At 36.1% G+C, this 13,777-nt stretch overlaps 1 protein-coding gene across 2 annotated transcripts in view; it reads left to right on the top strand.

Moving 5' to 3' along the window:
* Nucleotides 1-3,932: 3,932 nt before the first annotated feature.
* FBXL4 (F-box and leucine rich repeat protein 4) overlaps nt 3,933-13,777 on the top strand; it is a gene marked incomplete at both ends in the record, with an annotated part of 61,445 nt that continues 51,600 nt past the window's right edge. For both annotated transcript variants that reach the window (XM_080700381.1, XM_080700380.1), the window contains 2 exons: nt 3,933-4,444; nt 11,651-11,996. In XM_080700381.1, the coding sequence (XP_080556507.1) occupies nt 3,933-4,444; nt 11,651-11,996 (858 nt within the window). The remainder of the gene's footprint in view (nt 4,445-11,650; nt 11,997-13,777) is intronic.

Genomic DNA, 13,777 nt, shown 5'->3' with positions numbered 1-13,777 from the left:
TTTCATATTTCTATACTGAAGAAGCTTGACCATATAACACACGCAGTTTGTAAGTCAGGTTTTTCATATTTTACTTCAATACAAATTTTACTTTAACACAGCTTAAAAAATAATATTACCAGGAGTGGAATGTTGCCCAGTTGTAGAGTACTTGCCTAGAATGCATGAGGCTCTAGATGTGATTCCCTAGCACCACAAAAAGCCTTTTAAAAATAAAAATAAATGATAATGTTGCTTACATGACAATCTTGCTGACTTTGATATTATCCTATAATATGCAATGTTGAAAGCAATCCAAGAAACCATTATAAAGTTTGTGACTTAGTATATTGAACAAAGTTTTACTTTCACAATTTGTCTCAATCTTTTTACTAACAATAATTGTGCAATTTCATGAGAATTTTATCTTATTTTGCCAATGTTTCTTTGGTTTTATAAAACCTTTTACTTTTTGATAAACAGAATTTCTTGAAAGAAAGTGGAAGGAGCTTAGTTGTGGACTGAAGTGTCCAAAGATCGTACAGTTAATTCTTCCATCCCTCCATATTGATGAAAAAATCATTATGTGGCATATGACTTTATTTTCTTCAGAAAAAAGTCTTGTTTCAGTTGTCCTAGTATTTCTTGTTCTTGTAGTGTCAAGAACAAGAATTTCTCCCTTTGCAGAGTTTACTGATTGACTCTCATTAGTGTGTACTTTTATAGTGGTCTATAATCTTACTCTGATACATCTTTGGTAAGGATTCAATTTATTCTGTGCAGAAGCATCCCTGCAAAGAGGTTTCATATTTGTACCATCAGGTCCTAATGTTTTACCAATATGGAACTTTTTCTTATGGGGGGGGGGTGCGGTAGGATTCTCAACCCTGAGGGTAATATGAATTTAGGCCCACACTTTGTATGGCACATGCCTAGTAGTCTTCTGATTTCCCTTGGTGACATTTCGCCCATGCCCCAATTACTATACCTCCTTGGGCTTCCTGCCTAGTAAGCTAAGTTTTCATAATCTTGGTTTCAGGGTGATCCTTTCTGAGTTTGGGTTTTGTGCAAATCCTTCTAAATTTTACCTATGTTATGAAATAACTTCCCTGCATGGGTATTAGAAAGTTTCTTTATAACTATTATGGTAAGTAACCAATTCTATGAGTCTTTAGCTATTTGATTTCCTCTTTATTTCTCACAATTATGGATTTGCTGTACTTGTTTAAGCTCAACCCTTTACTTACTGTTTCACTGATTATATTTTATTAAGTATCTCAGTGTGTTGTGACCTGGCTGGAATGGAGAGGTAGAGGGATGCTGTTGTATAATTTAAAATTATTTTGGACTTTTCTAAGTTTTTTTTTTGTTTGCTCATCACCATTCTATTAACATACAAGTACATTGTGGCTCCTACATACCAAATACCTGAAGAAATAGAGATCTTTGGCTAGATCTTCTTCAAGAAATTTACTCCTAATATAATCCTTGGTGGAGCTAGGTCAGGTACAAATGCAATGCTATTCAGCACCAGCAAGTAAGCTTACTAATGTGGAACCAAATGGTTGAAAAAGAAATAAGAGCAGTTGAGACTTAAAGTATAATGTGAAGGATGGTTAGAAGTTGACTGAGTTTCTATGTTAGATAAGAAGAGATCTGTCCAGCCTTGAAACACTAAAAAAGGAAGATTATCTTGTGTATGCCAGAAAAGGTGACTGGAGGTTTTTTGAATGATAGAGACCTTTAATGAAAGTAATATTTTCTATTCTTAGTGCTAAAATTTGGAAAACTAGCACATTGCTCCACTAAAGAAAGTTTGGTATATTCACCTTCTTTTACTTAGAGAAGTTAAACTCAAGATTCTACAGGTACCAAAATGAATGTTTGATTTCCTTGTTTATATCAACAAGAGTTGGCCTACTTAGGACATGCAAAAGGCCTGTATTATAAATGAGTGGCACTGGCTGGGAATAAGAGTGACCTCTGGGCCAGCTCAGGCCTCTTGGAGGCCTTCTCCATTGTTAAAAGTTACAAACTAAACAAATTTATTTATTTATTTACATATTTATTTTTTGTTTTTGGTACTGGGTGTTGAATCTAGGGACATTTTACCTCTGAGCTATTCTTCCATCCCTGTTTTATTTTTTATTTGGAAACAGAGTCTTGTTAAGTTGTTAAGAGCCTCGCTAAGTTGCTGAGGCTAGCTTCAAACCTGTGATCCTCCTGTCTTAGCCTCCCAAGTACTGAGATTACAGGCATGCACTACCACACATGGCTACATGACTAATTTTTTTTTTTTTTTTTTTTTTTTTTTGCGGGTCTGGGGATGGAACTCAGAGGCATTTGACCTCCAAGCTACACCCTCTGCCCAATTTTTTTTTTTATGTTTTTTTTTTTTTTTGTGTGTGTGTGTGTGTGGTACTGGGGTTCCTGGAAGCCCTTCTATCTCCGGGCTATACTCCCAGACCTATTTTATATTTTTATTTGGAAACAGGGTCTCTTAAGCCAGCGCGGCTGGCTTCGAACCTGTGTGATCCTCCTGTCTCTGCCTCCCAGGCGCGGGGATTACAAGCGTGCGCCACCACTCCCAGCTACACATGGTTAAATTTTAAAAAACACTTTTTGGCCTCAGTAAAATTTGTCTGCGGTATAGTTTGAAACAAAAATATGAGCTTGCAACCTGTATTTAAATAGGGCTTATTGTTTTTTATTATGCTTTGTCTTAAAGTTAAAAAATACGCTGGGCATGGTGGTGCACACTTGTAATCCCAGCATTTGGGAGGCTAAGACTGGAGGATCACGGTTCGCAGACAGACTCAGCTGCTTAGTGAGGCCCTCTGCAACTCAGTGAGACCCGGTTTCAAAATAAAGAATAAAAAATAGGGCAGGGGCTGTAGTTCAGAGATCGAATGCCCCTGGGTTCCATCCCCAGACTCGCAAAAAAAAAAAAAAAAGTTTAAAAATACTAATTTAAAGTTGCCCATAAAATTACAGAAAAAGATAAGTTCTTTGATTGAAAGTCCTGTGTTTAATAAATGGCTATTTGTTTATAGTAGTAATTATTTTTTTGAATATTTGGCTTCCTGATTTGGAAATAAAAATGTTTTCCAAAATTCTTACCTTACAGGTAAAAGAATGTCACATTTCAGCATTCGTACCTGAAAGCAGCATGCAAATTTCAGACCACATGGATGAATGCCAACTTCTGCATTTCCCGTGTGTATACTGTGACCATTCTATCTGGGGTGAGTGATTTCCAAGAGTAGCTGGCAACAAACCAGATGCCAACCAGCCAAGGACTGCCCCAACCAATAGTGCTGAGAGTTATAAATTAAACACTGTCTGGTGATCTGTGATGTGTACGGCAGTTAATTTAGTTGGTCTGAATTAACTGTCAGCTCCAAAAACTATATTCCCATAATATGAAATCTGTACTTAGCACGTTGAAAAGAGAATAATAATTAGTAATAGGGAATTAGTTGTTAAAATGTGAGTTATGGCAATACCTGAAATTGTTTTGGATTTACAGGATTATTTTTGTGGCTTACTACAGAACGAATTTTAATTTTAAAGGTTTAAGGACTTGATATTGCTTGGATGGTGGTTTAATTTTATATAAAATTTGGCTTTTGGAATCATACATCTTCATTGCCTTATAATATTGGTTTTGCTTTTTTTAGCATAAAATTATATATTTACACTATTTAAGTTTCTTACAAATATATTAGATTATTTATGCCAGAAATGTACATTTATAGTTTAAAACTTATTTTTTCAAAATGTTCTGGGTAACTACATTGAGGGTGAAGCCTGTTAACTTATCCATTCATTTTTCTGCTTGTTTAAATTATTTTACTTCACCAAGCCATTCATTTTTTTAGAACATCCTTCAAAGAGTTCTCGCGTCTTACTGAGGACACCTGACCTTTTGAAGCTTCATAATTCACATCTAGATGTCACCAGTCTTTCCCATGTTAACAGTTCTGACTATGTTTTATTATATGTGCCTTCGGCGCCGAGCCAGGACAGCTACAAGAGGAGAAATGATGAACAGCCATAGAACTATTGAATCAAATAGCCGGACTTCCCCTCTCAATGCAGAGGTGGTCCAGTATGCCAAAGAAGTAGTGGATTTCAGTTCCCATTATGGAAGTGAGAACAGCATGTCCTATACCATGTGGAATTTGGCGGGTGAACCAAATGTATTCCCAAGTTCTGGTGACTTTACTCAGACAGCTGTGTTTCGAACTTATGGAACATGGTGGGATCAGTGTCCCAGTGCTTCCTTGCCATTCAAGAGGACGCCACCTAATTTTCAGAGCCAGGACTACGTGGAACTCACTTTTGAACAACAGGTGTATCCCACAGCCGTTCATGTTCTGGAAACCTATCATCCTGGAGCAGTCATCAGAATTCTGGCTTGTTCGGCAAATCCGTATTCTCCAAGTCCCCCAGCTGAAGTAAGGTAAGACTCATTTTTAATGACCTCAGTTATATGGCGAAAAGGTTTTTGCTTTTCTCACATTAGAGGTCTTTTTTTTTTGAAGCATTATCTTAAGTGATTTAAACAAATCTGATGTTGAAAGAGCAGTCACACATGAAAATTTAATACATGCCTTTTACATTTATAATATTCATAGATTGTGGTATTTGCTTATCACAGAATTTACTGCAAATGAAAAGCACAATGTAAACTAATAGGGACATGAAGCAGTCTGAAAAGTTGGTAGGAAATACAATTTCTAAAATATTTTCAAACTGGTATCATGTTATTGCTTTTTCATACTTTCAGTAACTCAAAATAGGCCTCTAGAGTGATACTTTTGAGAAGGCCCTTAGGAGGAGATTAGCTTTAATATTAGATGAGTGCTTTTATAACAAGCATATCATTTAAAAATTTGTCGCCTTAAGTAATTCATACATTTTCCCTACAACCTATCTGTATCATAAGTTTGTGTAGTAGCTCCTCTTTCCTTTTTTCTTGTTGTAATTCACCTTCTTGATTTTTAAAAATATAGATATTTGACCTGGTCATATAATCACATAGGTCATTAATCTAAAAAGTACATAATGTAGCTTTGTACATACCATGTTCTCCATGTGCCTAGGATCCATTTCTTTCCTTAAATAGCACTTTTATCAGTTTTCTTGGTATCTTTTCAGAGTTACTTTGTACAGATACGAGTGAATACAAATACATTTTTATTTTCCGTATTCACATAAACAAGCATACCACTCACTTTATTTTATGCCTTGTTTCACCAAGTGGTATATATTGAATCTGTTCATGTTAGTATGAAGAGAGCTTTTTCCTTCTTTCCTACAAATAACTACAGTGTGTAGGTACCCCAGTTTATTAACCAGTTCGCAATTGATGGCCATTAGTTGTAAACATCAATATGGAGAATAATCTTATCATGAGTATTTCACCAGTGTGTAAGTATACCTGTGGGATAAGCCTCCCAAAATAGTTGCTGCCCTGGGATAGAGGAGCTTGTAATTTTGATATGGTGCCAGTTTCCCTCCAAAGCATTTGGATCCACTTATATTATATGCAGTGTATGTATGTGTGTGTGTTGCCAAACTTCACCCACAGGATGTCTTAATAAATTTCATTATTTTTGCTATTAGGTGAAATATTATTTCATGTTAATTTTGTTAAAATTCTTATATCTGAGGTTGGATATTTTTCATATGTTTAAGAGCCATTATATTACTTTTTTTTTGTAAACTCTGATCATATTATTTGTCTATTTGTCTTTTACTTGTTGATCTTAGTTTTTAGATCTTAATATCACTACCAGTTCACTCATTCATTAAACATTTTAGTGTCTACCATGTACCAGACACTGTTCTGGCTCTTGAGGCTACATCATTGAACAGCTAGAAAACAAAGAATAACCACTGCTCTTCTGAGCATATTGTAGCCTGAGTGTAGTTCATAGGCATCTGTTAAAGTGTGGGACCCCCACTGCCAGCATAGGAAGAGTGGGGTGGAGCCAGGTGCTACCCTGTGACAAACTGCTCCTTTGGTGTCCGGTCCTCCATTCTAAGGTAGCATCTTCCAGCCTGTCAGGAAACAAGCAGAGTACAGCCCAGCTAGAGTGAAGATTGCTAGAATAATCTTCTTTTCAAAACTACTTTGATAATTCATTGTGTACAGTGTAAGTTATCAGTCATTAAAAAAGAAGCACAGGCTGGTACAGTGGTGCACACCTGTAATCCCAGCTACTTGGGAGGCTGAGGCAGGAGGATTACAAATTCAAGGCTACTCTGGGCAATTTAACAAGAACCTGTCTCAAACAGATTAAAAAGGCTGGGATGAAGCTTAGTGGTAGAGTGCCTCTGAGTTCCATCCCCAGTACCACATAGACATACACACAGCAGAGAGAGAAAGAGACAGGTAGGTAGGTAGGGGAGAGAGTGCATCTTCTGAAATGCATATATTTTATCTCCTGAAAGAAAAAAAACCCAGAAATTTGAACCAAATCTTTTGTTATGTGAGAATTGTTTTACTAGACTCATTCCTTGCCTTTTTTACTACAAAGTCATTCACATTTTTTCTAAAAATCCGACAGATTTGGGGATTAAATCTGTGTGTGAAACATGTAATAATGTGTTTTCTACAATCTAAAACTTAATGACTGCATAGCTGATTTTGAGTACAAATCACATTCTTGGATTACTGAAAGTTAGAGCATATGGATTGTGGTTAAAGTTAAGACTTTATTTACAGATGTGTTTCTAATCTGTTTTCTTTGTATCTAGCTTTATTCCCTCAGAAAAATACCATTAAATTTTAAGAGAAATAATCTGACTAAACATATTACTATGGTATAATAAAAGGCATTTTTAAATTTTACTGATTATGAAATCAAAATATATTATATGGTAAAATAAAAAGTGTTAGAAAATACAAAAAAGGGAAATATACATGAAAAATAACTACAATTCTTTTGCCCAGATTCAGTAACTCTATTTTGGTGAATTTCTTTAGACAGTGAAAAACATTCATTGAACACCCTTTCTGCCAGTTCACTTCTGAGAACAAAACAGCCAAACAAAGGTGGTTCTTGTTCTCTGAGCTAGAGGCCAGCCTTCAGAGGGAAGAACCTAATCTAGGCGGCCCAGGGAAAGCATCCCCGAGGAAGAGAATCACTAAGAATGAGGGTTGAGGGGAGCTGTAGTGTGGGTAGAAGTGGAGAAGAAAAGCACATTCAAAGGTGTAATCAAAGCCGGGCTTGGTGGCGCACGCTTGTAATCCCCGCGCTTGGGAGGCAGAGACAGGATCGCGCAGGTTCGAAGCCAGCCGTGCTGGCGTAAGAGACCTTGTTTCAAAAATATAAAATAGGTCTGGGAGTGTAGCCCGGAGGAAGGAGGGCTTCCAGGAACCCCAGTACCACCAAAAAAAATAAAAAATAAAAAAGTAAAAATAGATCTGGGAGTGTAGCCTGGAGGTAGAAGGGCTTCCAGGAACCCCAGTACCACCAAAAATAAAAAAGTGTAATCAAGGTGTATGAAGAAGTGAGAAACATGAGGATAGAGAACGAACTACTGTGGGCTGCAAGCGTGGAAGAACATAAGATCTGAATAGTGGTTCCTAGACTTTGGGATTTCACAGCTCTCTTGAATCTAGCTTTCCAAAAACAGACTTTGAGATGACTATTCCTATGCAGTTATTTATTATTAGAAGTGCTTGAGGAGGAAAGGGGTGAAACACTCAACAGAAAAGGAGAGGAAATCAAGCAAGAATGCAGGTTCATGTGGATATTCATTCTCTTGTACCAGGTTTCCCGCACTAGTCTTTGGGTTGGGGCTGGAGAGGTGAGCAGGGAAACTGAAATCTTTCTGCACATGCCTCTCTCTGGGTAGAGAGGCTGTCGGAGTCCTAGGCAGTTCTGTGAATAGGCTTCAAGGGAGAAGCAAGGCCATCTTGGGCAGAAGAACTGAGCAGGGAATCTAAATGGACCTTGAGTTGGAGGAATCAGATGCATTAAATTTATAAACATAATAACGGTTACAAAAATTAGGGAATGTTTTTTACAGTTCTCAGATGATTTACTTTGCTAAATAAGCAGCCTTTAAAAAGACAAATGAAGGCCAGGCAGAGTGGTGCATGCCTGTAATCCTGGTACTTGGAAGGCTATCACAGGTTCGAAAACAACCTCAGCAACTTAGCAGAACTCTCAGTAATTTATTGAGTCCCTGTTTCAAATTTTAAAAAATATGACTGGTTTAGCTTGGAGGTAGAATGCCTCTGAGTTCAATCCCCAGTGCTCCCCCATGAAAAACCAACATCATTTATCATCACAATCATTTTATAAAAGAAACTTCAACTTCATAGATAAGAAATTAGCATTATTAATCTTGAATAAAGAACAGTTGTCATTTTACAAGGATATGTGCATATGTGTGTTTGTGTATATCAGCATACATTCCCGTTTTGCATGTAATCATGGAAAACTTCCATCATGCCGTGGATTTGGATAGTACTGCTTGTTTTATTTGAGCATGTGGTTTTATGCCCATCACAGAAGTTAGCAAAGGAGTGTGTTGGAGCAGCTCAGAAATTTGTTTACAGGAAATGGACCTCTTAAAGTAGTCTTTAACCTTAATCCAATGGTATTCCTTTATTCAGCCAATGAAACAGAAATAGAAAAGTTATAGATAGCCCTAATAGACCTCAATCTTTTTTGACTTCTTGCTTAGTTCTCTTATTAAGAGAAAAGGAAAAGTCGTATTGAGCGGCTTGATGTTGAAAATATGATCTTAATGAATGCTGTGTAAGAAGAGTCTGAAGATAGACTACCTCAGGGTTATAATTTGCAAGAAAGAGATGGGAAAAAAATGATGAAGAAAATGACAAATTGAAGTGATATTAAAGAAACTGATTAGAATTATATATTTGGGGATGAAATTTAGTGATGTGGGTTTATTAAGTTTTAAAAGCTCTTTATCTAGTGAAGTTAAAAGAGCAGGGAGAGCCATAAGAAATGGCTCACACCTGTAATCACAGCTGCTTTGGAGGCTAAGGGAGGAAGATTGCGAGTTCCAGGGCAGCCTGGGAAACTTAATGAGAGCCTACCTCAAAGTAAAAACAAACAAACAAAACAACAAAAACAGGGAGAATGAAAGAGGCTGTCACAGAGATAATTGCTGCCAATGATTATTGCTTAAGAAACAGTTTCACAAATTTATTATACACTAGTCACCTTAACACTGTAAGAAACATGATTTTGTCATTTAAGTCAGAATTGAGTAGGCCCTTCACACAGAATAACAGTTAGTTTTCAGTTAGAGATGGGCTGGGATATTGTCTCTAAATATAAAGAAAGGTCTTTTATCTCCAGTGGGTTTATTTCTAGTTTTCAGAAAAGACTGCAAAACTAACAAATATGGAGTGATTATAAAGGTACTGGAAACTCTGAAAGTTCCTACTGTTACAGTTACCCATTCTGTGGTTCCTGATTCTCTTGATGATGTATTTACTAAATTTCCCATTGAGTTTTCCATTTCTGGGAGCATATCCAAAGGAAATGAGGTCAGCATGCCAAAGAGACACCTACATACATGTCATTGCGGGCTTATTCACAGTAGCTAAGGTATGAATCAGCCTGCGTGCCCAGTCAACAGATGAATGAAGAAAGAAAATTTGGTATACATACCTCAAGGAATATTATTCAGCCGTAACAAAAAAAATGGAATCCTGTTTCATTTGCAGCAAAATGAATAGAACTAGAAGACATTAAGTGAAATAAGCTAGACACAAAAAGAGAAGTACCACATTTTGTCTCCTATGTGGAAGCTAAAATATGTTAACCTGGAAGTAGAAGACTGAAGAAAGGGTATGGGGGGAGAGAGTGGGAAAGGGAAGCTAGATTTATTCAGTGAAAGCTGTGTGTATATTTGGAAATATTACACGGAACTCCATTAATATGTACAATTAATATAGGTTAATAAAATGAAAAAAGTTTTTAAAATTACAAATTTTTAAGAGAAAATAATTACCATTGTGCATCTGTCTTATACTATTCCTGAAAGTAGAAATTGCCTTTTATAATCTTCTAAGATTAGGGGTATATGCCTTTCTTTACCCCTTCTTGGCCTAAACACTATAAGGTACCTATATGTCAATGGTTTTTGTCTGCTTCTGTTTTCTGTATGCTTCTCTTTAGTTAATCAATTTTTACTTAGATTTTAGTAGGGCATTGGGGGTAATTACACTTTATTGAGAGTAAAAGCCCCATGATAAATACATTAAAATATTTAGGTGTTATAATAATCAGCAAATTATAAATTATATTATAAGGAGACATGACTCATGAAATTAGAGATTATTTTAAAAATAATGCATTTTTATGTACTATCACCATCAGCTTTTTGGAAAGCAGTTTGTAGTATGTACTGAGAAACTTAAAGTATTCTTTGATATAAAATTAAAAATCCTGCTAGCCAAAGAAAATAAAGAGAAAATGTATACTGAAGACGCTGTTTCAAAATAAAGAATAAAAAAATAGGGCTGGAGGTATAGCTTGGAGGTGGATTGCCCCTAAGTTAAATCCCCAGTACTGCAAAAAATAAATAAATAAATAAATATTCTAATAATTTTGAAAAATAATTTTATAAGAAGACTTATATGGAAGACGAATTAAGCCTTGAAAATAGTTCGACAAATAATAGTGGTCAGTTGAAAATTTCACTGGACAAAGACAACATAACATAAGCAAAGAAACAAAGTAGAAATATATTTACTGTATAGAAAGTAATAACTGATTTGGCTAGAGAGTGGGAGTTCATTTGGAGGGATAGGAGAGAATGCTATCACCTGTTACATGTAAAAGACTTGCTGGGTACTAGGTATAAAAGAGTGAGTAAAAGATGACATGAAAACTTAGGAGAAGGGCATATATGAGATAATTTTCTGGAAAAATATGATAAAACTTAATGATTATATTAAAAAGAAGAAAAATCAAAAGATAACATGGAAATTTTGAATTGGTATGAAACCAATTCAGGAATGGAAAGCTAAAGAAGGAGACCTTTGTGAGCCAAGATGATTGGTTCAGTTTTTGTAATTGGTTTAGGATGTGTGCACAGGATATTTTCCTGCTTTATTCTTACTTAGGGAGGGCTTACTTATTCTGTAAAGCTGAATACTATTCTTCAGATACCTTTAACTATTTATTACTATGCTTTAAATTGACCAATGTGAAATCTGCAAAAAAAAATTTTAAAAGGTTGTATTTTTCTCTTATATGTGGAAGCTGTAGAGAAAAAGAGTGAAAAAGGGTTCTCATGAAAATAGTAGAGAAACCAGTAGAGGATGGGGATTGAGGGAGAGGTACAGGGAAATGACAGATGAAATTATGCTGTGTGCAGGTATGAATATATCACAATAAGCCTATGATTATATATAATTATAATTCACCATTTTTTTAAAAAGGGACTTTTATAAAAGGACTTGTAAAAATAATTTAAGTAATATCTATGACATTTAGTTTTTAAGGTTTTTTTTTTTTATGTCCTGGAAACAGTTCTTGTGTTTGAATCTATTTGCCTTATGTGTCTCTTTTGTTTCACAGTATAATATACTCGGCATGGGGCCATAACCTTAAGGTACGTGTAAATCTCATTCTAAACTGTATTATATGTAAGTTTCTTTCTTTGGCAGATGGGAGATTCTTTGGTCAGAGAGACCTACGAAGGTGAATGCTTCCCAGGCTCGCCAGTTTAAACCTTGTATTAAGCAAATAAATTTTCCTACAAATCTTATACGACTGGAAGTAAATAGTTCTCTTCTGGATTATTACACTGAATTAGATGCAGTTGTGCTACATGGTATGAAGGACAAACCAGTGCTTTCTCTCAAGACTTCACTTATTGACATGAATGATCTAGAAGATGATGACTATGAAGAAAAGGATGGCTGTGGAATGGACAGTCTTAACAAAAAATTTAGCAGTGCTTCCCTCAGAGAAGGGCCAAATAATGGATATTTTGATAAACTACCATATGAGGTATGCCAAAAATATTCAGTAGCAATATCAGATATAGCAGTATAGATCTTTAAATATTTAGAAATTTTGCTTCTTTTGCTAAATATCAGAGGAATAGAAGGATTACTAAGCTGTATTATAATGTGTTTGGGGTGTGTGTGTGTGTGTGTGTGTGTGTGTGTATGTGTGTTACTGGGGATGGAGTGAGTCCAGGGGTTTTCTACCTCTACCTCTTGAGTTACACACCCAGCCATAATTTATTTTTTATTTGGAAGCAAGGTTTTGCTAAGTTGCTGAGAGCCTTGCTAAATTGCTGAGATTGGCTTCAAACCTACGGTCCTCCTGTCTCAGCCTCCCAAGTACTAGGAATATAAGTATGTGCCACCTTGACCTGCATGTTGCATTCTTTGATTTTAGAAAAACTAAGCAAAATTATAAAGAATCTCATTGTGTTTGTTTGGATTGACTTTAGTGGTTCTTGATAAATTATTAGATATGTTATAGCACTAATAAGCAATAGCCAAAAACAAACTTGTCATTATATTTCACTTTAATTTGTAATTATACAATGTAAGTATGAGCAGTATGTGCTCAACCTTATACCAGTTGTGTTAAAATTATTTGCTATCAAAAATAATAGAAACAATAATTTGTGAGGTGAATGTTTACTCCATTTAATAGTGCATAGCTTTCCTAAGTGGCACTTGTTCTTCTCTATTAACTCTAATCTATAATCTTCTAATGATAATGTTTGATCTAGGTAGGTACAGAGTACCTTTTCCCGGAAGTGCCTTTTTTGTATCTAGTTTGAAGTCTTTTTTCGTGTGCCTCCGTAGAAGCACTTCTGTAGTATATATAGCATCCTTGGCTCTAGGACATCAAATGCCAGAAACATTCCATAGCCATGTGACATGCCACCTGTTTTCAAATATCCAGGGGGTGGGGTGGGGTGGGGGAAGTAGGTCCAGACATTTAGAGCTTCTGCTTAGAACTACTTTGTATAGATAAAATATTACTGATTTTCTTTTTAAGAAAAAAAATTATAGATTCATATTTTAGCCAACCTAGGTATCTCCCTTCCAAATTGGTGGGTATTTAGATTTCGGTGTAATAACACAAAAGCTTAACTTACATGGAATGATAGGCAGCCTTTTGAAAGCCTAGCAATAATAGTAACTGTAATGTCAGTACACCATTTTTCAGTTAAAGTGCAATGATACATATGTCATAGGTACTAAAGTTGCTAGACAGAGATTAATTTAAGGGTAGAAGTAGTTCAGTCAGTAAGCACGGGACCATGGTCACACCTAGGCCTTTTTAAGTCAAGTCTTCTGTTATAGAAAGAAGCTTCACAGATTGGACACCACCATTTGGCCCTTAATGGGAGAAGGGGTGGGGGGGCGATGAAGCAAGAGTTGAGCTGGGGGAGAGCGGAGCATGAGATATCAGTAGTGGTGTTTCTCAGGCCTCTGTGGAGATCCATTTTGGCAGCAGTGGGACCTGTTCATCTGAGGAGAGGGAATCACTTCTTTGATGGCAGACAAGCAGTAGGTGAAGTTAGGAAGGGGACATTGACTTCCAGGTGCCTTTGATTCATCAAAGCACACTGTCTGGTTGAGGACAGTGGGCAGTTGCTGTTTGAGTTTGAAATTCAGCCAGGGCTGACTTTACATTTGAGTAAATGTACTATAACTATGGGCTGTAATGTGGATAAGACTGTCCACCACTAATGAATGACAGTTGGCATCCTGGCTAATATACTACCACTTTTGTCACTCTCAAGAGAAAGCATATCAATGAGG

Source organism: Muscardinus avellanarius, assembly GCF_963383645.1.
Source record: "Muscardinus avellanarius genome assembly, chromosome: 8".
Lineage (NCBI taxonomy): Eukaryota > Metazoa > Chordata > Mammalia > Rodentia > Gliridae > Muscardinus > Muscardinus avellanarius.
This window is presented reverse-complemented; position numbering and strand designations above follow the sequence as displayed.